This window comes from Capricornis sumatraensis, chromosome 1 (genome assembly GCF_032405125.1).
Source record: "Capricornis sumatraensis isolate serow.1 chromosome 1, serow.2, whole genome shotgun sequence".
NCBI classification, from domain to species: Eukaryota; Metazoa; Chordata; class Mammalia; order Artiodactyla; family Bovidae; genus Capricornis; species Capricornis sumatraensis.
The window spans coordinates 35,898,972-35,925,100 of record NC_091069.1 but is presented as its reverse complement, the minus strand read 5'-3'; the positions used below and the strand labels follow the sequence as shown (position 1 = coordinate 35,925,100).

Sequence of the window (26,129 nt, the reverse complement as noted above, 5' to 3'; positions counted from 1 at the left end):
CTTCCATGTCACTTTCTCTATAGCTCCTTAGGACATATTTTTTCCCATATTATAACTTTTTATGTCCATGTTTTATCTCCTTTCCAGACTTTAAAGACAAAATTCAAGATTACTCATCTCTGCATTCCCCCAATGTACCTAATTATAGTGCCTGACACATAGTTGGGATATAAAATACTTTTGAATACAAAATATAATCTTCCCCAAAGGCTTATCCCTTAACATCTGAAAATCAGAAACAATACAGTGTGTGTTGGGGAGGAGAGGCATGGGGGGATGGGGGAGGAGGCAGCCTCTCTGCTGCAGCTGAGAGTATAAAATTCCATTAAAAAACAAGTTTATCTGGGCATAAAATTCCAGTATATATTAACAGGCAGACATTAGAAACAGTAAATATGAACTGTAAATACCAAGATTATTTGGCTAAGACATTTAAGAAGAAAAAATAAAGTCATAATATGTGTACTATACATTTCCATTCAGTGTTCACACCTAAACTAACAAAGCCACATTATGACCAAAATGTAATACATTAAAACAACTTGTTTTAAAATAGGTTTTAAAGGACAACAAAAAGTGAGTGCTCTATTTATAGCTAACAAGTACAAACTATACTGCTTTTCTGACATTCTTTCCTTCCTTGGATTCTCCAGTACTTCCTTTTGATCTTCCCAGATCTTTTGACTTCTCCACAGTGTTTTTTCTCTTCTGTCTCTCGACTATCAGATTTTTCTTTGACTTTCTATTCTTTTCTCTAAATTATTTTCCTTGCCAAATACACATACACTCTCAAATCAAGGGCTTGAAGAAATAAATTATTTTATACTGTGGGATGTACATTTGTAAAATCTTCCTGGAAGACAAGAATTCTGCCCTAATTTACTTTATGATACTAACTATAAGGAAATACTCATATTTAAGAGGTGCGAACAAGGTTACACATGTCTATTATAAGGAGAAGATAGATTTCAAGAATAAAAGCAACTCCTAGTTTTCTACTATGACCCAATCACACTTTTGGAAATTATAAGAAAATAATCCAAATTGGAGGAAAAGACTGTGTACCTGAATGAGCCAACACTGCAATATTATAAGTAAGAGAAAACAATTATTTGGCAATAGAAGGAATGAATCAACTATATTTATGAACTATTACATCACCATTAACAACTAGAACAATAAAGATTACATAGAAATATAGAAAAATATGAAAAGCAAATTCAAGAAAACAAAATTTGAACTGTAAGTCTGACTGCATTATGATTATATCTGTGAGAAGTTATATGTGTGGATATAAGAAGGACTGAAAAAAAATCAAAAACCAAAACATTTATGAGGGCAGACTATGAATTATTTTTCAAATTTGTTTGTGTCACTAAAGTCACAATAACATTGTTCAATGAATGAACTATATAGTTCTCATCCTCCTTGCTTTTTTTAATTAACTAAATCATTTGAGAGAAGCAAAACTAAATTTAAAGCAATGACTGAATACAATTAAAGTCCAAAGTGTGCGCCATATATGAGCTAACCTTCCTGTTTAGAATCTCATGCTAATCAAAACAGTGATGGGATTCTCCTCAGATCCTCACATATAACTATAAGGCTTAACTAAAAATAAACATTTAAGGAAGAATTATTTTTAAACAGAAGAGTAATGAATTTCTAGATAAACATAACCCATTTTGTTTACTCACAATTTCTCCTAAAACTCCACTACAATTTTAATAAGAAATAAAAACATAAACACTAAAGAAAAAATAAAATTAAAAAAAGAGAGAAAAAACACTAAAGCTTCCAAAGAAGTTTCCAAAAATAGGGAAAAGGAAAAAGCAGAAGAAAGACTCTGAAACTTGTAAACAGCAACATGGAATCTCAAGATAAGAGCTGGCAAAGTACTGCCCGAGAGCCAGGTCCTCCCTGCTGCCTACTTCTGTAATGTTCTGTTGGAACACAGCCACACCCATTTGTTTACATATTGTCTATGCCTGCTTATTCACTGCAATAGGAGAGCTGAAGAGTTGCAGCAAGAGACTGTATGGCCCATCAGTTCAGTTCAGTTCAGTCGTGTCAAATTCTTTGTGACCCCATGGAGTGCAGCACATCAGGCCTCCCTGTCCATCACCAACTCCCAGAGCTTGCTCAAACTCATGTCCATCCAATCGGTGATACCATCCAACCGTCTCATCCTCTCTCGTCCCCTTCTCCTGCCTTCAATCTTTCCCAGCATCAGGGTCTTTTCAAAGGAGTCAGTTCTTCACATCTGGTGGCAAAGTATTGGGGCTTCAGCTTCAACATCAGTCCTTCCAATGAACACCCAGGACTGATCTCCTTTAGGATGCACTGGTTGGATCTCCTTGCAGTCCAAGGGACTCTCAAGAATCTTCTCCAACACCACAGCTCAAAAGCACCAATTCTGTGGTGCTCAGTTTTCCTTATAGTCCAACTCTCACATCCATACATGAGAACTGGAAGCTGTGGTATTGAAGAAGACTCTTGAGAGTCCCTTGGACTACAAGGAGATCCAACCAGTCCATCTTAAAGGAGATCAGTTCTGGGTGTTCACTGGAAGGACTGATGCTGAAGCTGAAACTCCAATATTTTGGCCACCTCATGTGAAGAGTTGACTCACTGGAAAAGACCCTGATGCTGGGAGGGATTGGGGGCAGGAGGAGAAGGGGACGACAGAGGATGAGATGGCTGGATGGCATCACTGACTCAATGGACATGAGTTTGGGTAAACTCTGGGAGTTGGTGATGGACAGGGAGGCCTGGAGTGCTGCGATTCATGGGATCGCAAAGAGTCAGATACAACTGAGTGACTGGACTGAACTGAACTAGGTTGATCACAGCTTTTCTTTCAAGGAGCAAGCATCTTTTAATTTCATGGCTGCAGTCACCATCTGCAGTGATTTTGGAGCCCAAGAAAATAAAGTCTGTCACTGTTTCCCCATCTATTTGCCATGAAGTGATGGGACTGGATCTTAGTTTTTTGAATGCTGAGTTTTAAGCCAGCTTAACACCTAAAATATGGCCCATAACTCTTTGCGACCCCATAGACTGTAGCCTACCAGGCTTCTCCGTCCATGGGATTTTCCAGGCAAGAATACTGGAGTGGGTTGTCATTTCCTTCTCCAAAATTATTTACTACCTGGCCCATAACAGAAAACATGTGCTAAATTGCATTAGACAATAGTGTATCACCTTCCAAATATTGAAAGAATGTGAATTTCAGCCTATTCCTGATCCCACTAAATTATCATATGAAGTGTAAGGGTAGAAATATACATTTCTGGAATGGAAACTCTCAAAAAATTTACTTCCCATGAGTCCTCTATGAAAAAGCTACTGAAGGATGTGATCCACCAAAACAAAGAAGTCAACCAAACAAAAAAACAAACCTGACTTAGAATAGTAAGAATATCAAATCTTTCTCTTCATAGTATGAAGTCAATAGATGTCTAAAATTGGAAAGATTCCTATAAATACATTAGTCAAAATAGTAAATGAACATCAGAAGATAACAGCTAAAGAAGTAAAAAACATTCTTGCCTCTAAAGAACGGGACTTGGAGTGAGGAAGTGCAAGCCAGGGGAGGGTTTCATTATTGTTTTACAACACAATTTGACTAATTAAACTAGGCATTTGTGTTTACTTTGGTAATTATTAAAAGGAATAAAAATAGTTTTATCAAATATTGAAAATTTTTATAAAATTTTCACAATTGCCTAAACTTAGAAGCAACCAAGATATCCTTTAGTAGATGAATGGAGAAATAATGGAAGTCTGTGATACCTCCAGACCATGGGAGTATTACTCAGTGCTAAAAAGACATGAGCTATCAAGTAATGAAGAGATATAAATGCAAATTACTAAGTGAAAGAAGCCAATATTAAAAGGCTACATACTGTATGATTCCGGCTCTATGACATTCTGGAAAAGACAAAACTATGGAGACAGTAAAACAATCATTGATTGTCAGGGGCCTGGGGATAGTTGGGGGAGGGTGGCTGAATAGGTGGAGCACACAGGGTCTTGAGGGAAGTGAAAATACTCTATAATATGCCACTGGTGGACACATGCCATTATATATTTGTCCAGACTCACAGAATACACAGCATGAAGAGTGCATCTTAAGGCAAACTATGGCCTTTGAGTGATTATGATGTGTTCATGTAGATTCAACAATTGCAAGGAATGTACCCTCTGGCGAAGGGATGTTGATGAAAGGGGAAGCCGTCTATGTGTGGGGCAGGAGGTTTACAGGAAGTCTCTGTACCCTCCTCTCAATTTTGCTATGAACCTAAAACTGCTCAAAAAAAAAAACTTTTAAAAAATTGTTATAAAATTTCTATAATTAAAAAATCTAATATGTGCTATAATTAACAGATCAATGGAACAAAACAATCCTGAAACAAACTGTAGCATTTAGAAGAACTTAATTCATAATAAAGGAAGCACAACAAGTAAAAGGGAAAAGGATAGATTTAGAGAGAAGGAAAAAAAAACCCTGTTGCTGAGAAACCTTTGGCTTCTGCTTCCCCAGGGGGTGCTCCACCTCTCCTGCCCCAAGCACCTCAAGTAATTTAGCAAAGACGGCTCAGACTGCTGAGCTGGTTCGGCAGGAAGGACTATGCCCACTTCTATATAATCCAAAACATGACCCTTGGCCCCCAACTTGCCATTTAAATAGGTAAAGAGGAATGGAGGAAGGGTTCTTGGGGATCCACCTCTGTCCTAATCATGCATGCCTCTCCTTGAGAGGATGGGGTTAGGGAGGCCAAAAATACTCTGTTACCGTCTAAGCCTCTCCCACGGCTTTGATCTACATCGGCTCTCTCTGCTGCTAATGGTTTTGGTCTTGCCCTTAGTCTGCTGGACAGTTGCCAAAATTAGCTAATAGAAGAAAATTAAATTCTTAACCTGATACAACTAACCAAATAAACTCCAAATTAGTTGACTAATACAGTATTTAAGAATAAACACATTCAAAAGAATAAAATATATAACCTATAATGAATCCTTGGATTAGGAAGAATGACCTACCCTAGCATAAAAGAAATCTTAAGAAATTATAAAGGAAAAGTCTTTTTTAACTGCATAAAATTACATGTCCAAAAACACTGCAGATGGAGTTCAAAGGAAAATGACAAACTAGGCAAAATATCTGTAGTAAATATAAAGGCTTAACATCCTAAACATGTATGCATATTTTAAAAACTGTTACCAGTTTAAAATAACACTAATATCCCAATTTTTTAATGGATAAACAATATAAGTAATTATTTCTTGGGAATTAGCAAGACAATACAAAAAATACATGTGCTACAACAGAACATTTTAGACAATCCACTTCACCACAATCAAGAGAAATATGAATTCAAACAAATTTCACCTATGAAATAAGAAAAATTAAAGGAAATAGAATCATATAAAAATCATTCTTTCAAAAAATGTTTAAAGATTTATAGAAATTCTAATAGGATGTCAGTTAAAAATGTAGGCTATCTACTTATAATCCAAATTTTATGGAAAAAAATAAACAGAAAACATATACAGGCAATTTTACATTTTTTCTCCTTTTTCTATGTATTTAAAATCTAATATCATGGACATTTTTTATAAAGAAAAATTTTAATAGAGCTAAAAATGAGGCTCCAGCTTAAGTGTATGATGAAAGGAAACTGGTGAGTTTCCCAAATGGCCAGGCTCCAAAACGAAACCACTCCAAGCCACACTGCACCCTTGGCACAGAGGCCATGTCATGACCTTGGACATGACTTTAGAGATAGCAGCTACTATCATACCTTCTGTCCTGCAGTAACAACACAATCCCCCATTTGATACATTTACAACAGGTAGCAGGTAGTTAATATTTTTCGGGTGCTTACAGGGAACCAAGCACTTTTCTAGGTGCTTTCTTTATTTATCAGTACACTTAACTCTCACATGAACTCTGTAGGTTTGTTATCCTCAATTTACAGAAGAAAACTGAGGCAACACAAGAAGAGAAAGAAGGTCCCATAGCTGGTAAAGAGAACAGCTGATTCACACCCCAGCCATCAGGCTCCAAAGCCTGTACTCTTCAAACACTACCCTATACTGCCTCCATATCGAGCTGCAAGATGAAATACTGTGCAAAAAGGGAAATTAATGTTCTGGGAAAATATTCTCAACATAGTAAGTGACAAAAGCCATTAGAAATCAATGTGTCAGAGTGTGTGTGAGAGACAGAGAAAGAAACAGAGAAAATAAAATTAAGCAAACATTTGTCAGAAAAAGAAAGAATCATTCCAGCTCAGAAGCACAGTAATAAAGTTGGCCTCACTTGCTTTTCTAATTTTTCAAGTTCTTCAGCCTCTAGAGTACTGTAGTTCTTTGGTAATAAAGAATAAAAGCCCTTCTTCAGTCATGACACCACCACCAGCAGGATTCAGGAAGGCCCACAGAGCTGGGTGCACTCCTAGTAAGGCATACTCTATCAGTCACAAGACTGCTCAGCAAGAAAAGGGCAGACTCTTCATTCATTTATAACCAGGGAGAATGCTTTATTTTAAAAATAATGAAAAGGGGTGAGATATATGAAAAGAGTAACATGGAAACTTACATTACTATATGTAAAATAGATAGCCAACAGGAATTTGCTGTATGGCTCAGGAAACTCGAACAGGGCCTCTGTATCAGTCTAAAGGGGTGGGATGGGGTGGGAGATGAGAGGGAGGCTCAAAAGGGAGGGCTTATATGTATACTATGGTTGATTCATGTTGAGGTTTGACAGAAAACAACAAAATTCTGTAAAGCATTATCCTTCAATTAAAAAGTAAGCTAATAACAGAAAAGAAAAAGTCTATGAAATAGTTGAAATGGGTCATTAAATGCTGTGCCTCAGCATTACGGATCAAATTCAACCATAAAAAAAATTTTTTTTAATCAAAGAGTAACACTGTATTACTTTAAATTAATTCTCATCAAATTAGGCAGTCTCTACCTTACCATATTTGGGGGCACACTTAAAATACTGGACTTTCCCAACACTTCCATTGTTTTTTCCTTCTGGTTCATCCAACTCAATGCCAGCCCACTGTCCACTTGCAAATTCAGTTGTTCCACAAAATCTCAATGTTCCAACCTAAAGAAATATAAATCAGGGTAACTTTTGAGTATTACTTGTAATCCTAAATTTTCTACTCTTGTAACTTTATCACAGAAGTCTTTAAAAAGCACTCACTCAAAGCAGACTTCAGAAGAAGGAAAATATTACTAGGGACACAAATAGACGCAAATAATGATAAAAGAGTTGATGGACCAAGTAGGCATAAGAATCCTAAAGCTATATGCACTTAACAATTAAGGCAGAACCAGTGAGAGTCACGTTTGCTGCATTTTCATACAGTAGTAATTTGTGGGAGGCAACTACTCAGGAAGAGGGAGCTGCAAGGGGAAACCTGCAGACTGGAAGCCTGTAAATTCACTCAGCCCCTCCAATATTCTCCCATTTAAATACAGATGCCTTCATTATTCAGTTTGACAAATAGTTTATATTCTTAAGTTATACTTTATAGTAACCGTGCATCTAAATTTCATGTTTTCCATTAAGTATCTTTCTACCTAAACATTGAACTTAAAAACAAAGCAGAAAAACACCCCAAGCCACTCTGCACCCTTGGCACATAAGCCACATCATGACCTTGGACATGGCTTTAGAGACGGCAACTACTATCATACCTTCTGTCCTGCAATAACAACACGATCCCCCAGCTTCAGGCCAAGAGACGTCAGCATTGCCTTGCTAGTAACACGATCATAATTTGGAAGCAAGGGCTTTGAGAGATCATATGACAGAGGCGCAGCGTCCAGCAGCATCTGCTTGATTTCCTTAGCAGTGGCTGCGGCATCGGCCATCTCCAAGGGCATCTCTACCGGGTCTGGGACAACATCAGCGGGGATCTGCCCTTTGTCATTCTACAGATAAAGAGAAACTTTTCAATTCATATCAGCTCAGAGCTCTACATAGCCATCTGAAAGTATTCTGGGAAAAAAGTTAAATTGATCATTTATTTATTCAAAAATATTCACTAAACACCTACTACAAACCCTTACTACAAATAGCTGTGAAAAGAAGAGAAGTGAAAAGCAAAGGAGAAAAGGAAAGATATAAGCATCTGAATGCAGAGTTCCAAAGAATAGCAAGAAGAGATAAGAAAGCCTTCCTCAGCGATCAATGCAAAGAAACAGAGGAAAACAACAGAACAGGAAAGACTAGAGATCTCTTCAAAAAAATTAGAGATACCAAGGGAACATTTCATGCAAAGATGGGCTCGATAAAGGACAGAAATGGTATGGACCTAAGAGAAGCAGAAGATATTAAGAAGAGGTGGCAAGAATACACAGAACTATACAAAAAAGATCTTCACGACCAAGATAATCATGATGGTGTGATCACTCACCTAGAGCCAGACATCCTAGAATGTGAAGTCAAGTGGGCCTTAGAAAGCATCACTACGAACAAAGCTAGTGGAGGTGATGGAATTCCAGTTGAGCTATTTCAAATCCTGAAAGATGATGCTGTGAAAGTGCTGCACTCAATATGCCAGCAAATTTGGAAAACTCAGCAGTGGCCACAGGACTGGAAAAGGTCAGTTTTCATTCCAATTCCAAAGAAAGGCAATGCCAAAAAATCCTCAAACTACCGCACAATCGCACTCATCTCACATGCTAGTAAAGTAATTCTCAAAATTCTCCAAGCCAGGCTTCAGCAATATGTGAACCGTGAACTCCTTGATGTTCAAGCTGGTTTTAGAAAAGGCAGAGGAACCAGAGATCAAATTGCCAACATCTGCTGGATCATGGAAAAAGCAAAAGAGTTCCAGAAAAACATCTATTTCTGCTTTATTGACTATGCCAAAGCCTTTGACTGTGTGGATCACAATAAACTGTGGAAAATTCTGAAAGAGATGGGAATATCAGACCACCTGACCTGCCTCTTGAGAAATCTGTATGCAGGTCAGGAAGCAACAGTTAGAACTGGACATGGAACAACAGACTGGTTCCAAATAGGAAAAGGAGTACGTCAAGGCTGTATATTGTCACCCTGCTTATTTCACTTCTATGCAGAGTACAGAATGAGAAACGCTGGGCTGGAAGAAACACAAGCTGGAATCAAGATTGCTGGGAGAAATATCAATAACCTCAGATATGCAGATGAACCACCCTTATGGCAGAAAGTGAAGAGGAACTAAAAAGCCTCTTATGAGAGTGAAAAAGTTGGCTTAAAGCTCAACGTTCAGAAAATGAAGATCATGGCATCTGGTCCCATCACTTCATGGGAAATAGATGGGGAAACAGTGTCAGACTTGATTTTGGGGGGCTCCAAAATCACTGCAGATGGTTACTGCAGTCATGAAATTAAACAAAGCTTACTCCTTGAAAGGAAAATTATGACCAACCTAGATAGCATATTGAAAAGTAGAGACATTACTTTGCCAACAAAGGTCCATCTAGTCAAGGCTATGGTTTTTCCAGTAGTCAAGTATGGATGTGAGAGTTGGACTGTGAAGAAAGCTGAGTGCCAAAGAATTGATGCTTTTGAACTGTGGTGTTGGAGAAGACTCCTGAGAGTCCCTTGGACTGCAAGGAGATCCAACCGGTCCATCTTAAAGGAGTCAGCCCTGGGATTTCTTTGGAAGGAGTGATGTTAAACCTGAAACTCCAATACTTTGGCCACCTCATGTGAAGAGTTGACTCATTGGAAAAGACTATGATGCCGGGAGGGATTGAGGGCAGGAGGAGAAGGGGATGACAGAGGATGAGATGGATGGCATTACCGACTCGATGGACATGAGTTTGAGTGAACTCTGGGAGTTGGGATGGACAGGGAGGCCCGGCGTGCTGCGATTCAATGGGTCGCAAAGAGTCAGACACAACTGAGCGACTGAACTAAAACAGCTGCTACCTGCCCATTCTAAGTGCTAAAGACACACACAGTGAAGAAATCAATAGCTCCACTCTCAAAAAGCACACAGCCTAGTGAGGAACAGACTATAGTCACATAAATAAAATGTATGGTGTATCAAAGGGTGAAAAGTGGCAGAGAGAAGAACAAGGCAGAGAAGAGGAACGTGGATACGGGGGCAGAGAAGGCCTCAATGCTGAGCGGCACTGGTGCAGAGGCCTAGGGAGGTGAGGGAAAATGGGGCAGGTTAGCTGGTGGGGATGGCAGTCCAGGCTGAGGGAAGAGCAGGAGCTCAGGCTGTTAGTGAGTGGTGTGTGTGGAGAAGGCACTTATGGAGATAGAAGTCACGGGACTGCCTGGCTTCCCAACCCCGGACCCAACACTACCACTGGTCTCCTGAGCCTCCACCTAGGCTCCGTGACCTTGACCCACCCTGCCCACTCATGGTGCGACTCAAATTTTGAGAACAGAATCCACAGTTTCAACACTTCTAAAATTGGAGCTGGGATTTATCCTGCAGCAAAAAAAAAAAAAAAAAAGGTCAGTCACAGGGCCCACTAAAATTTGCCTGGTGTTTATATAAGCAAAACTTTATCCCATAGATTCTCACTTGGTTATCACATCAAGAAAAAGCTTGTGAATGACAGAGATAAAAATCCTTGCCTGTTACAAATTTGTTTTTATTGCAGCAGGATGGACCAACTAAACAAGTAAAATATTACTACCATTTCCAATTTGCCAATTAGGAGACTTATGCAAGGAGAGACGACTGAGTGATGGCTCAGCGTCATCTCCATGATTACTACAGAGACAACATTCAGTCAGCCCACATTCAGCAACCACTGGACCCTCAGCTCTTCTCCTGCTCCATGCCGTCCTTCCCTCAAACAAGCCCTCTTTTGTCTATGCTCCCTAACCAAAAACTCAGGTTTTATCAGAAAGATTCCAGACTGTAATCTTCTCTTCATGAGATGAACCAAGATTCTTTGGCTCAGAAACCTTTTTCCCTTTTCTTCTCCTCTGATAATTATCTTCAAATGATCCACATGGATAAAAGAATGAGGCTTTTAGAACACTTAGTCTGCAAGGGCCTCACATGTTTTATTTTAAAATTCAAGTCAGTTTGGTTCTAAGTAAAAATACATTAGGAAGACATGTTATCAAATTTAGGGGATGGTGTGAACTATTTTGATCCCCAATTTCAAAGTACAAAATGTAAAGAAAATCATCTATAGTGCTAATATGTACTCTTGAGAAAACGAAAGAAGGGAAAAAACTTTTTTTAAATCAACAAACCTGTTCTGTTAAGTGGTAGGCTACTTTTACAATGAATATTTTACTTCCGATTTTTAAGTTCTCACCTTTCTAGAATAAGTCACACACTTCTATTAATTCCTACATAAAATTGAGCAACTAAAACTTCAGTGTTTAAAAAATACTAAATAGTAATAAAATAATAATGATGTCATGTTAACATAAAAAGATTTGTTCATGATTATAGAATTTCACTTTTTCTAAAGTAGTGGCTAAGTTAGGGTCTGATCCAAGGGCTACTGCTGACCCACATGTAGATATCTTTTTTTTTTTTAAGTATTAACTACCAAAAGTGGGTAAAATCTATTAATTACTTTGGGCTTGAATTGGTAATTTATCTCCGTGACATACCTCACTGCATCTTACTAGATTCAAAATACTCTCTCCATTAATGGGGTCTTGCCAAGAGTTGCACTAGCAAAAGCAAGCACCTATCACCTTTACACTCCAACCAACTCCTGGCCTTTGCGCATGCCACTCTCTCTGCCTAACGGGCCTTTCTCAGCTCTCTCCTATACCTGGTTAATTCTCAACTCTGTTCAAGTATTCAAGTTTACCTATGCCAGGAAGCAGGCTTCCTAAGGCTTGAACAGACTCCCCTCCCATGCAACCCCATGACACTCTGTGCCACACCCCGCCTGTCCCCCATCCTAACACACTCAACTTGACACACTACAGTAAATCTGCCTGCTCTCTTGTTTGTCCCCCTTTCTAGATGATATTCTATTTGAGACAGAGACACATTTATTGTCCCAGTGCCATATGTATTGTCCCAGACGCATGTATTCTCCCAGTGCCTAAAAAACAATAGGATCCGAAGGATGGAGGGAGGGAAGGAGGAACAGAGGGGTTGATTAAATAATCAATGGGGTTAAACAGAAAGAAAAGTGGCAACAAACTGGGGAGGGAAGGCAAAACAAGAAAGCAAGGAAAAGAAAAGAGGAGGAGGCTTTTGCTACCACTGCTGCCACTTCAAGAGAATGCACAGACCCAGTGAAGAATCCCTGCCAGAGCAAGTCACTGCTATTAATGCAACAGAAAAGAAAACGCATAGCCACTTTGGTGAAGACAATAAAATACCAAACGATTTGAAGTTTATGAAGTTCAGTCTTGTGTGTTAACTTTGTAAGTATGTAACTTGATCATGAAAAAATAAATTTTTCCTTTAAGTCAATTTTGAAGGTTTACTCCATTCTTAAATAGGCCTTTTTTAGACTGTCTGAAATAAAACTTCTTTCCAAAATAATTTAAAATGTGGTTTAATGCAGAAATATAAACTTTAATATATGCATTTTTATTTAGTAGCTAAAGGATTTATAAATAAAGCAAAAGCCTAAACGAAAGATACTTTTAAACTCAAAGATGATAAACTGTAAAGAGCATTTTATTTAGCTGAATGAAAGTAAGGCTAGTAGAGCTTATCGATATAAAAGGACTGAAATTCACTGCTATGCCTTAAACTTATTTGAGATAAAAGTTTATCATTATTACTCTTTATATGCAGCACAAAAAAATATAAATTATTTACTCATATAAGAGTTCCACAACAACATCCAGATTCAACTCTTTCCTGGGAGATAATGTTAGATGTTTTCATTCTTTTTAATATTTTTCACTTTTAATTTAACCTCTTACCCTAAATGCAGGATTGGCTCCATGCTCCAATAAGCATTTCACGGTACCTGCACACAAGTTATATGCAGCAATATGCAGAGCTGTTCCAAAATTAAAGTCGCTGCAAGTGGCATCCACATCTGTAATTGAACATCACAAGTGTATTAACAAAAATTTTAGTTAATCTATTATAACGTGAAAAGAGGCAGGTTGGGTTGGATTTTTTGGGGGGAATAGGGGTATAAGCTATTGAAGAGACTTAAACCAACCCACTAGAAGGACCATTCTCACAATGGAATAAAATCTGCATATTATAATCTGGTTAACTAATTTTTTTCTTAGTATAATAAAATTTCACTATCAAATGGACTCATGTTATCATGGGTTTTCTAACCATCACAAACTAAAGTATACTTAAAAGCAATTAATGGCAATAATTCTTATTTATAAAAGTAACTATCTTAACACACTCTTTCACTAAACCTCTTGCATATTGGCCACAACAATGATAATGTAGCATGGTTTAGTCAGGGACTAGCAAACTGTGGCTCATGGCCAAATCCAACTCATCATGTTTTCATAAATAAAGTTTTATTGGAACACAGCCACTTGCATTCATTTATATATTCTCTGTGGCTACTTTCACACCACTCTGTAGAATCAAGTAGTTTCAACAGGGACCACGTGGTCCACAAAGCCTAAAATATTTACTATCTGCCTCTTCATAGAAAAAAGAAGGTAAAACAATGGAGACTTCTCAAACCCGGAATAAATTAAAGTGTAATTAAACATATGCTACATGCTGTATTCATTCACAATACTTTATGATGAATTTGTATGTCACAGTAAGAATGAGAATCTTGCAATTCTAAGAACATTTTAAGAACTTTCAACAAATCATCAGGATGTAATACATAAATACAAGATATACTCCAGATTTGGATATTCCATTTCAACTGTTTTTTATAACGTGGGTTTAATATACCTCTGGTTCTGCTAACCCTGCCTGAATCAAACGACTGCTTCACCACCTTACATGCCCTACCCACACTGCAAACAAACCAAGACACACTCAGAACACTGTCCTCAGTTATGAAAGACATGGGGTCACACAGAGTCGGACACGAGTGAAGCGACTTAGCAGCAGCAGCAGCAGCAGTACCATCAAGAGAGGCTTTCTTCGTAACATCATTCAAAAAGTGAAAACATAAACAGGGGGAAAAAAGCTGGATAACTATATGAAGCAGAGGTTAGAAACAACATTCTGGGAGATTTATCTACTGAATCTCTAAAACAAGTCTTCTACAAATGGAGGAAACACTGCATACAACCTTCAACATAAAGTAATACTACTGCACTTGTTGTCATTTTTTCTCTAAAGAAAACTGCCCACTGAAAGGAACCAGGACTGCGATTTAGACATTCTGATGCTCAATTTTGGGACATCAAACACCATCAAGACAAGAAGAAAAAAAATGAAAAATCTGCCCTATAATGGAATCACAGAATTTCAGAACTGAATACCACCTAAAATAAATATTCTTCATGATTTCAGTGCTCAGCTCTGAAGGTTTTATTGCTCTAAATTTCTAGCTACCTAAATAATACAAAAGAACTATACATAGATTCAACTACACTTTATAAAATCCATGTTCTACTGGGGAATGTGAAGAGATATAAAAACATGAGATAACACTTTATTTTGTATGTCTCTGTACTAAATCTTTTGTGAAAAGATAGTAACTAATCTTCAATTTAAAAAATTCAAACTGTTTCTGAAAAATAAAATGGGATTGGAAGTCATATGGAACAAGATGGATCACAAGTGAAAATAACTTTTTGTTATAATTTTTCTGCCATCGATAATGTGTTCAATTAATAACATCCAGTGGCGATCTTGTAGTACTTGCCTTTTGGTTTAGATGTCTTCAAAATCACTCTTATAAGCTCAGGAACATCGAAATAAGCAGCATAATGCAAGGCATTCATGTTTGTCCACCGACTCCGCAAACTAACATCTGCTCCCAGATCAATAAGCTGAGCTGCAAATTTTACCGCTGTATCAACATCACCTAGAGAAGGTTTTCTAAATTACTTTCCTTCAATACAAACGTTAAGTTCCAATGGATGCCGTCTACTACCTCATCTAAAAAGCCAAGGCAAACAGCACACTGAATATACACTTACAACCCAAAAACTGTCACTTTTACAAGGAATTTATTCTTTCTAACAAAATAATCGTACTCAAGGATATTGATAAACACACAGCTGTAAAGACGTTCATCAGAGCACTTTTTATGATGAATAAAATTGTGAAACAACCTAAAAGTACAATAATAAGACACTGGTTAAATAAATTATGAGACATCCATATAATGGAATACTACAGAGCCATTAAAACCAGTGTGCCAGACCCCTGCTGCTCAGAGTACACTCTGTGGACCACTGCCAGTCCCAAACTGTAATTTGTACTTTTGATAATGTTTCTCTTTTTCCCTGCGTAATCATTTCCTCTGAATATATTAACTGAAATGAAATTTTATGCTTTTGAAAAATACTTGGGCTTGTATTTTATATGTCTTTAATTTCATTTTTCTATTACAAGATTCATTTTTATTTTACAAAACTATCAGTCCATGATGGACTGCAGAAAGAAAAAACAGAAGAGTCCATCATCATCAAGTTTAAGTAGCACTGTCTCAGACTACTGAACCAGGGAGAGGAATTCACAATTTATCATTAAAAGGCAGTGGTATAGCACAAGAGAATACCAGTTTTGGAAACTATACACATATGTATGTAGGAACAGACCTTAGACAGACATAAAGACCAGGGTCTGTAGAGAGCGGGATGCCTGGAAAAAAGCATGGACTGTTAAACCTTGCTGTAAACCCTCAGAAAGGTTCTAGGTGTTACTAGTTACTCTCACCTAGCAAGCAGGCAGGCATGAAGCCTGTTCCAGAAAAGTTGGGAGGTACCAGGAGACTATAAAGACTCCCTCAAGAAAAGGGAGGAACAGGAACAAGGTGTGGGGCGGACCTAACTGAATCCTCATCTATTCAGGGAATATTATCATCATCACCTAGGTCCCCTTGCAGGGACTCTGGTTGACATATACAAGCACAAACATAGATGTCTCAAGCCATTAACAGACTCGCCACATACTCACCAATACCGTGAGCTCCAGATTTGCATGTATAATGCAAAAGAGTCATATCTGTCAATCCATCTCTGTCATTCACATTGCAACCTCTCTTAAGAATCTGAGGAAACCAAGGAAGATATGATTACAACACAACAGTCTACTGATTTCAAACCAATACTGAGGAACCAGGAAAGTCAGTCTTATTGAATTAGTTCTCAACGAATCCTGGAGGAGGAAATGGCAACCCATTCCAGTACTCTTGTCTGGAGAATCCCATGGGCAGAGGAGCCTGGTGGGCTACAGTCCATGTGGTTGCTAAGAGTCAGACATGACTTAGTGACTGAGCATGCATGCACAAAATGAGTAGACAGAACTGACTTCTCTTATGGATGAATTTTCAGTCTGCACCCAATAACAATAATGAAAATGGAACTTGTCACCAGACCAAAGGAAACTCCTGAAGAGTATTCCCAAGTAATTTGTCACTCAAAATAGGTTCCTTAACCTCTCAAAGGACAAGCAAATTTCCTTTCTAATGGGAGTAACAGTATTTGAAAAAGTATAAGCCCCCTTCCTTAACACATGACAATAAGCTGGTCTAGGAACCCAGCATTATTCTTTTACTCCTCTTGCAAAAAATTCAGTTTTTAAATTATATTGAAGTCTACATCTTTACCAAGCCACCCAAAAGTATAGATAAACATGATGGCAATCAAATTCCCTCATGAAAGTGTTTTTTTAATTTACAAATTAATTTGTATGAAAATATGAAAAATGCCTGCTCCCATCAAGAGTCAAAATGTCAGGACTCCAGATGGAAGGAAGTGAGGAGCACAGGGGAATGATGGAAAGACTGTGCTGTGTGCATGCTCAGTCACTCAGTCGTGTCCCACTCTTTCGCGACCCCATGGACTGTAGCCTGCCAGCCTCCTCTGTCCATGGGATTCTCCGGGCAAGAATACTGGAGTGGGTTGCCATGCCTCCTCCACGGGATCTTCCCAACACAAGGACTGAACCCATGTCTCCTGCATTGCAGGTGGATTCTTTACCCACTGAGCCACCCTGGGAAGCCCCGATGGAAAGCCTACACAGCACTAATTCACTTTTGGTGAAAAATCCAGAGATACAAAGAACAAGCATCAGCATCTTTAAAAGGTTGCCCCTTTATCATCACCTTTTCATTCCAATGGGGGGGGATATTTTATAATTAACAACCCTAATAACATAAGATTTATGATATAAAAACTCCTTACCTCATTTCCAATAACATCAATGTTTTGCTGGACCTGAGGAACCCACTGTCTTAAAATGGCAAATAATTCTGATACAGAAGTTTTGGGATCAAAGAGAATTTCCTGACATGATGTATCATTAGGATCAAAGAAAGAAAACTCTGTTTAAAGGATAATAAAAAAAAAAAGGCATGTTATATTTATTAAAATTTCCAAAAGCATATGTTAAAAACAACAAGACCAGGACTCAAATGACACAAATACTTTTAGGCACTAGAAATATTTTACCTTAAGCAAGTCTCAAAAGCAAGTCAGGATCACCAAAAATCATGAAGCACTTCTGAAGTGCTGTGAGAATGAGATTTCCACACATCACACCACGTCTTATCACAAATGAAACAAAAATCTGAGTGCACTGATCTCAAACCCTAAACTGTCCAAGAATTTCCTCTAAAGCACAGAAAATCTGTCAAAGTTTACAGGTATTTTCACCTCTCAAAACATAAATATGTCATGAACAATAGATTCACATCCATGATTAAACATACACAGTAGAAAGACACATGCCAGAATATTAGCAGTGGTACTAGAATGATGTGTAATTTTAAATACTCTTGTTACTTCTCTGTAGTTTCCAAATTTTCTGTAGTAAACAGGCATTACTTTTTACCCACTGAGAAGCCAGTGGGGAACGGCTATGCACACACAATCAGGAGGCAATATGTGATAATGCAGAAAGGAAGCATTGAGGCAAAGAGATTGGGTTATTTGGAATATGTATTAGTAAAGATGTGAAATACTAGACAAAATTAAACATGATTTCTAAATTCCTTAAAACTTCCTTAAGATTCAGAGAACAGATTATCCTATGGCCAGAAAATAAAAGAGAACAGAAGAAAATCAGAGTCTTTAATCTTGAAAAAGAAGCTAGGGACTCTAAAAAATCAGAAGCATCTAAAGAAGAGATGCATTAGAAAAGCAGTATTTGCTGAATGCTTACACTTTACCAAACACCTTACCTGATAGGTATTAGTCTTATTTTATAGATAAGCTCAGACTAACTAATACTTGCTCAAAGTCAGACAGCTAGCAAGTGACAAATCTGGGGCAGAAAACCAGGTCTGCCTCCAAAGTCTATTGTCTTTCCTCTATGATGTTGCCTCCCCAAGAAAATTCACTACTGAGCTAAAATTTACAGATTTTAGCAGCATACATAAGTTAAATTATTTAAACTTTAAAGTTTAATTATTATTTAAAATAATTATAATTCTAATCAATCAAAATTTCACCAAGATTTCTTTGTAGGAGGAGACAGACAAAATTACATTCCCATTACATTTACAAAAAAATACAAACTCCTTTCTGAAGCCTACATGATCCTGCCTGGTCTGGTCCCTGCCTTTCGTCCCAATTTCATCTCCTGCCATTCTGCCCTTCAACCACTTTGCTTCTCAGCCACAATGGCCTTCCACTATTTCTCTGGATACACCAAAGTTTTTCCCCCAACTCCGTGTCTTCGATTTCCTGTTCTTCTGCCTGGAACACATCTCTCCAGGCTCTTCTCTCAACCAGATGCTTCTGATTCTTCAGATGACCAGCCCACCTAACAACCACTCTGCTCCATTACCCTCTGTCCATTTCTTTTCTCCACAGAATTCATTATCACCTATAAAACTCACATTTTGTTTATTCATGTGTTCATTTATTGTCTGTTTTCCTTCCCAGAATGTTGCTCTTGGTCACTGTGCTATCCCCAGCACCTGGGACAAGACCTAGCACATAACAGGCCCTCAACAAATACTTACTCAACAAACACAATTCTGGATGCCATGTTTTAAGAGGACACTGACTACAGCATACTAGAAAGAGAACAGCTGGAGTGAAACGGGTCTAGAAATCCTGATGATGAGGGCCTGGTAAAGGAATCAGAAATGTGTAGCCCAAAGAAGTACAGACTAATTTAAAATATCCAAATTATCTTCAAACATTTGAAGGTTATCATATAAAAAAGTGTTTGTTCCACACACATATCAAACCATTTTGCCAAAATTTTAAGGAGGCATACTTTGAGCCATATACAAATACAAAAAAGCCATATACAAAAACAATTTTTATCACAACTAAAACTTTAGCAATGAAATAAACTATTAGTTTCCTGCTACTGAAGATATCCAAGTGGCTGAATAGTTACCTATCAGAGATCCTGAAACAGAATTTCTATACTAGGAAATGAGTAGGGAAAGCTGAACTGTAGGTCCATTCAGATTCTAAGGACGTATTAAGAATTGAGACAATGTTTAATTTTGGTTATACAAAGGGATCGATACCCATTTTTATCTTTCAATGTATTTATTCAACAAACACTGACTGAGCAACTAATATCGACTACCTTAGCCCAATGAGATAATCAAAAACAAAATGTGATTCCTACTCCATCCAAAGAGCTGTAGTCTGGGAAAGGAAAGAACACATTATGACTCAAGATAGAACAAGGTAAGTGCCATAAGCAAGGTATAAAGTGCTTTTCAAGGTTTTTCCTGCATAACTGATTTTTTTATATCTGAAAATCAATCCAGTCAGTTTTTGTAAAAACTGCAAATAACTCCCAAGATCTAGGCACAGGTTTTATGTAACCCCTTTGATGACTACAAGGCAAGCTGCTACAGAATCTGAACATATAAAAATAGCATACTTGGAGATGAGTAGTTATTAGAATGGATATGGCTAAAAAGACAAATTCACAATCCAATCATTATATTTTCACTAATGTTTAAAAACTGCATTATCTCTACCTCCAAAGACAATTTGAAATGGTGACCCCATATTTTACTGGAAAAGCTCTATCTAAATTAAAAATGTAACACATCCATCAAGTTTACCTTCCAGTTTTCTTTTATTCCTTTATCACCTATCTGATAAAACATGGTCCCAGGAAAACAAGTCTAAATAGATTAAAAACCAGAATACTACTAAATTTACATTTTACAAAGAATATTTAATGAACCAGTTTAAATATGAATCAATCTCAAGCCACATTCCCAGGAAAGGTCTTACCCTCTCTGCATAAGTACAGGGCTTTTCTGGTTTTGTTTTACTATAATTGTGTACACACTGATAATTACAATGGGAGACAGTTGAACAGAATCCAAATTAGGCTTGTTTGTGTATAAAACACATTGCTTTTTGTTACATGGTCATCCAAATTTGGATCATTTCAGCAGTGATTACTTGGCTTGTTAATTAGAATCTCAGTATTTCAGAGATAACAGGGCCCTTAAAGAAGGCTACCTCACAGTGTTTTTACATCTTTTTCTTTTCACACATGGCTTTTTAAACAAGTCAATATATTTAACCAAAATATATACATCAATAGCAAAAGGATGCTAGGTGTCTAAACACTACTGCATTTTAAAAATAAAATCTTCTGAATCCACTGTGGTGCTTAAAATGAACATTTTTACATAGTAAAAATGCTGACGGCAGACATAAAGTGTTCAGCTTAAAAGGCAGGAAAAGCAACAAGTAACTGTTATTTTTGAAAAAGTAACACTTTAGCAATTTTATGAAAACCACAATAAATGGTTTTAGGAAAAATTAGGAATACAAAAAGGTATAATACAGAAGTCAAGTTACCAGTTCATGGAAAATAAACACAGCTACTTAACATACCACAGTCTGAAGGCATTGGTGCTGCAGAAATGGAAAAGATAACTGGTGTATCAGAACCTTGAAATAAAAATGGGTATTTTCCAATCAAAGAACTTCCCTCTAATGGAAAATCTGGAAGATCTTCTATGGTCATCTTCTAGAGAGCCACCTTTAGTGAGAGAGAGGAAAAAAGCGTATCTATTATATGTGTATGCAACTTAGAATAACTGCCTCCAATCACAAATAGCCTATTTTTTAAAATATCTAACCTATTGGCAACCTTCAAACATCTCTTTAGAGAGTGAGGGGGGGAAAAATCCTTTTAGCAAACCACTGTTAATGAATATATATTGCTTCACACTGTCTCTTAGGGTCAAAAGCATACATAATCTTTTTGGACAAAGCTCAGGAATAAAAATCTGCTATGTATTTCCCAATTATAGGCGAAAACATTTTTTAAACGCTGAACTAATCTAAATGGGTGATGTCCTCTTTACTTGCAGTAACAAGCGAGGAGATGGTATTCCTGGTAGATGCATCTCAAACTTCTCATAGGACCTGACACAGCTTCTATCATGTCATCAAATGGTTCGTGCCATCTGCTCATCATATGAAAATAATCTAGTTTAGAACATCATTATTTTCTGACATGCCAGAAAACTTAATTGAAAACTGACCACATCACTTGTACAAATCTAAATCTAGACGCTTACTGACACTGTTCCACTTCTTAACAAGGTGGAGAGGTAGAGATCTGTTTAGTCCATCCAGTGGAAGATGGAAGGTCATGCCTTTAAGCCACATCACTTATACCACCGCTTTTCCCCAGGACACATGAGCACTCAGGATAAATTTGCTCCAAATTAGACAACAGCTGCACCCTGACCCACATATCAGAGATGACACAGAATGAAGAGAAAACGTTAGTAAACCTGAACTATGAGGCTAAAAGCCTTCCAGTTTCTTCTGCATCAAATCTTTGAAGTCTGAAATATTATGAATCTCTGTATCTATTTAAAATATAAGCAGAAAACTATATTGCTGCTGCTACTGCTGCTAAGTCGCTTCAGTCATGTCCAACTCTGTGCGACCCCATAGAAGGCAGCCCACTAGGCTCCTCTGTCCCTGGGATTCTCTAGGCAAGAATACTGGAGTGGGTTGCCATTTCCTTCTCCAATGGATGAAAGTGAAAAGTGAAAGTGAAGTCGCTCAGTCATGCCCGACTCTTAAGCTAAATAAAAATGAGTATAGATTATTTCAGTAGAAAGAACAGAATAAGTAAAGATAGTTAACTGATAGTGTAGCAGATAATGCTAGGCTAGATACTACTCAATGTGTGCTCTATTCTACTTGGTTAACCAGCAGTTTATCACCTTAACATATCACGCTTCCCTACCACCACCACCCTATTCCAAGCAGTCACGTTTCTGAGATAAGTGGTTTCTTTCCAATTAGATTCATATGTTTTCTAAATACTAGCAGAAAGTGGTAAAGAGTAAGGCAATTTCTTTTTTTCATAAGGTACAGGTTTACATGGTCATGGATATTATACATTAAATAACTTAATCCAGTGTTACTATGTTAAAGGCTCTCAAGGTTTCTTGGATGCTAAAATGTCTCACCACTCAATACTTTGAATCATTTTGACATTAACCTGGCCACATAAATGGGAAAAATTGTTGCCATATGGCATAGTGAACTTCCTCAAATACTAACAATTCCAAAAAGTAGTGCCTACCACAAGGAAAACTCTCCTTCAATACTGCAGCTTCCCTGTATTCAAAGTCAGTCAAGATTTCTGCTTGCTGGCCTCTACAAATTAGCAGTAAATTTGGGGAAAACAGTCTATACCAGGTATGAAGTGTCCTTTGAAGCCAAGGAACAGAAATAAAGTTTAATAATATTAATCTGTACAAGGCACTACACTATTCTAGATGTTTCAGAGAATACAAAAATGAGTAAAATATGGCCCATGCTTATTAGGTAGCTTACAATCAACTAGGGTGAATAAAATAGTACTAATAACTATAGTTGATAAAACTGAGTTAAATATCTTCCATAATCTCAGTACAAGGAACGTTTGCAGCAGGAGCTCCTGAGAATGAGAAATGGTGCCGTGAAAAAAGCATTATTTGAGAAGTGTCTTGAAAGATGAGTAGGCAGAAACTTAAAAGCAAAGCCCATCAAAGGAACAGCAGGCTGGAACTGGGCACATCTAGAAAGAGGTAAGGCTGTCATGGTTTTTTAGGACTCTCCTCAGTAATGCTTTATATACCTGATCAAATACCAACCATTTAATTCCATGACCAGTGGGAAATCATTGACTTTTTAAAAGGAGACTGTCCTAATTCAAGCTGTTTTAGGAAGATTAATCTTTGACTACAGTCACACTTTGGGACTCAGCCATGTTTTTCATACTCTTAATTCTTCAACAAAATGATTAAGTGGTTTTCTTCCTGAGTTGGTTAAGAAGCCACTTTTCAAAACTTCCCTTTCAAAAAGTGGAGTTTCCCATTCAAAAACACATTTAATAATGATTTATTAAATATACACATTTAATAAATATTCAAATCCTAGACTCAAGGTGGAAAGATGATTCATTCAACAAGATGTAATCAACTTTATTTTACATGTTAGATACTTCAAACCCAAAGAAGCTACAATATTACCCGAACAATGTAGTGAACATTCTTAAAAGGTATTTTGTGTCTTCATTGCATTTTTTCCCCTGGTCCCATTTCCTTTCTGTCATGAAAAGCCCAACCTTCTACCTTTTGACCCACTTAAGAAAACTATACATCTCTACAAACTTCTGTATAGTTTTAGAATCCTTTCCTAAAAGTGACTTCTGGATCTAAAGATCTGGGAAAATCTTGGTCAAATCTAGAGTTGTGATGAGCTGGGTTGAGCACATATTTTCATTTCAAATCCTACTATGGCTAATTGGTGATAATGGGTTATGCAAAATAACCTAAGATAAAAAAAAAAAAAAAAAAGGTGGCCCTAATTAACTGTGTATGTAATAGAAGCAATAACAAGAATCAAATTCCCTAAACTATTATTTATATAGGAATTCCATCACCCCAAATCAGCTCTGAGTAAAAGCAGCTTGTAACATGGTTCTAATATTTGGTGATTTTTTTTCAGAGATTCCTTGGTCAATGCCCTAACACTGAATGGTGGTGAGTGGAGTTGCCCATTAACTTCTTCAGAGTGGTTCACGGCTATTAGGACCTCATTAAAGAACCTCACTGGGACCAAGAGATGCCCTCAGATTTATTTGGAATACAGTTCAAGGGCATATTACTCAAACTCATATCTTTGAGTTGTTACTCAGCTATCAGGAAATCCAAGATGCATCCACTTGAGTTGGAAACATGGGGCCCTTTCATTCACTTTCATATAGTATTCTGAGTATTTATTTTCATGAGATACGAAAAAACATAATCTTACCAAAATAAGCATTTTAAGTATATTTATAATAACCCACTTATTTGTTATCTACATGAAATCTATTTAATCATTGAGCAAGTATGGTGTGCTACAGTCCATGGGGTTGCAGTCAGACACCACTGAGCGACTGAACAACAACAGGCCTTACAGAGAACATGAAAGGTACCTGCCCTCAACAAGTTCATTTAGTCATTCAACAAATATTTATCAAGCGTTTCTAACTAAGTCTTAGCCTGGCATAGCAAAGGTAAAGAAAATAGATATGTCATCAAGTAGATTACCGTTAAGAACAGAATTCCTACAAGAAATTTGAAATTACTGTATAATTGAAATAAGTGCTGGATTCAAGGGGGCCAGTGAAGGCTTCCTACGGGAATAATTTAAAACTGCAGTGCCCAACCAGATAGCTATTAGCCACATGTGTCTATACAAATTAAACATTTAGTTCCTCCATTGCTTGAGCCCCATACAAGGACTCAAAAGTCACATGTGGCTAGTACCACCATACTGAACACTGCAGAGGAATACTTCCCTCAGAATAGAAAATTTGTGGGTTCAAATTCCAGATGAGAAAATATACAAATGCCTGAAATGATGAAAAAACAGAGGCTAACAAACTAAGCAAGCCCATGGTGGTACTCAATTATACATCATTAACAAGGGAATAGCAAGTCTAAAAGTAACCAGATGTTCACAGATTTACACAGGGCTAAAGAGTTCAGTTGATTCTATTACATGAAGATCACTAGTATGTTTCAAAACTGGAGTTGTTACAAGCCACAAAAGACATCATATAAATATTATTTTTTAAAAGCCTTGCTGGTGGGATTGTTTCTGGTAAATATGAAACGTCTGAAATAAATCCTATAAATAATATACCATATGCCAAATCTTCTGTAAGACAGAAATAAACATATTCATTCCATTTCAAGATTCACTCTTTCCGCCCAGGTTGTCCATAACAAACGAAAGTATTTTAAAATGCATAATTATGGTAGCAAAACAGGGTGGAACCAAGAGGCTTTGCATCCTAAAAATGCAGACTTCTGCCAATTCCAGTTCTCTGCTTTCTCTACACAGTTGCTCCATGTCCTTCACTGCGTGATCTTCTGCCATTTAGACGATTTTAAGTTGTGCAGAAGATACATAAATGACAAGTGTCAATGTGAAAGTGAAGTACGATTAAAGTATTTGGCGGATGTTTCAAAAAAGGAGGGTGTTTCTTCACTGAAATATTTAAAAGGCATCAATTTACACTCTGATACTGCTACAATGTGAGCCACACTCAAGCAGGGAACATACAGCAAGTTATTATCCCATGAGAATATCCTCCTCTGATACATATCAAAACATTGTCTCAGAGTTAAAATCCAAATTGCCTACATAGTCTCTAGATTAATGAACAACCTGACATCTAATTCAAAAGAAAGCTGACGTTATAAACCCATCAATCCAGCTCACAAGGATGAGGTCTAACCCGCGTCTCTGTCGAGCAGTCTCTGAGCAAGTGTTTTCCCCCAACTTCCCATGATTTAGAATTAAGGAATCTGGGGGTAGCGAACGGCTGGAGGCAGAGTCATTTATCTTAGTCATTTATCTTTGAATTCTCTCTGGCAAAAGGTTTCTCAAACAGTTTAATAAGCAAAGGGGTGGCAGGAGAGATGCGAAGAGGGCCCTCTCAGGAAAACTACGAAGGGCTGGGCACAGCACGCTGCGCATCGCTGCGCGCGAGAGGCTCTCCCAAGGGCGCCGGGGCGGTCACGGTTGGGGC

General features: G+C 37.5%; 1 protein-coding gene across 1 annotated transcript in view; it reads right to left on the bottom strand.

Annotated features, from left to right (window-relative positions):
- Positions 1 to 21,059, bottom strand: part of CLIP4 (CAP-Gly domain containing linker protein family member 4) — a 56,394-nt gene extending 35,335 nt beyond the window's left edge. Inside the window, exons 1-7 of the mRNA XM_068981427.1 lie at positions 20,927 to 21,059; positions 17,279 to 17,418; positions 16,050 to 16,143; positions 14,791 to 14,952; positions 12,902 to 13,020; positions 7,726 to 7,962; positions 6,994 to 7,129 (exon numbers count right to left, since the gene is read on the bottom strand). Coding sequence (XP_068837528.1) covers positions 6,994 to 7,129; positions 7,726 to 7,962; positions 12,902 to 13,020; positions 14,791 to 14,952; positions 16,050 to 16,143; positions 17,279 to 17,418; positions 20,927 to 21,059 — 1,021 coding nt within the window. The remainder of the gene's footprint in view (positions 1 to 6,993; positions 7,130 to 7,725; positions 7,963 to 12,901; positions 13,021 to 14,790; positions 14,953 to 16,049; positions 16,144 to 17,278; positions 17,419 to 20,926) is intronic.
- Between the last annotated feature and the right edge of the window lie 5,070 nt (positions 21,060 to 26,129).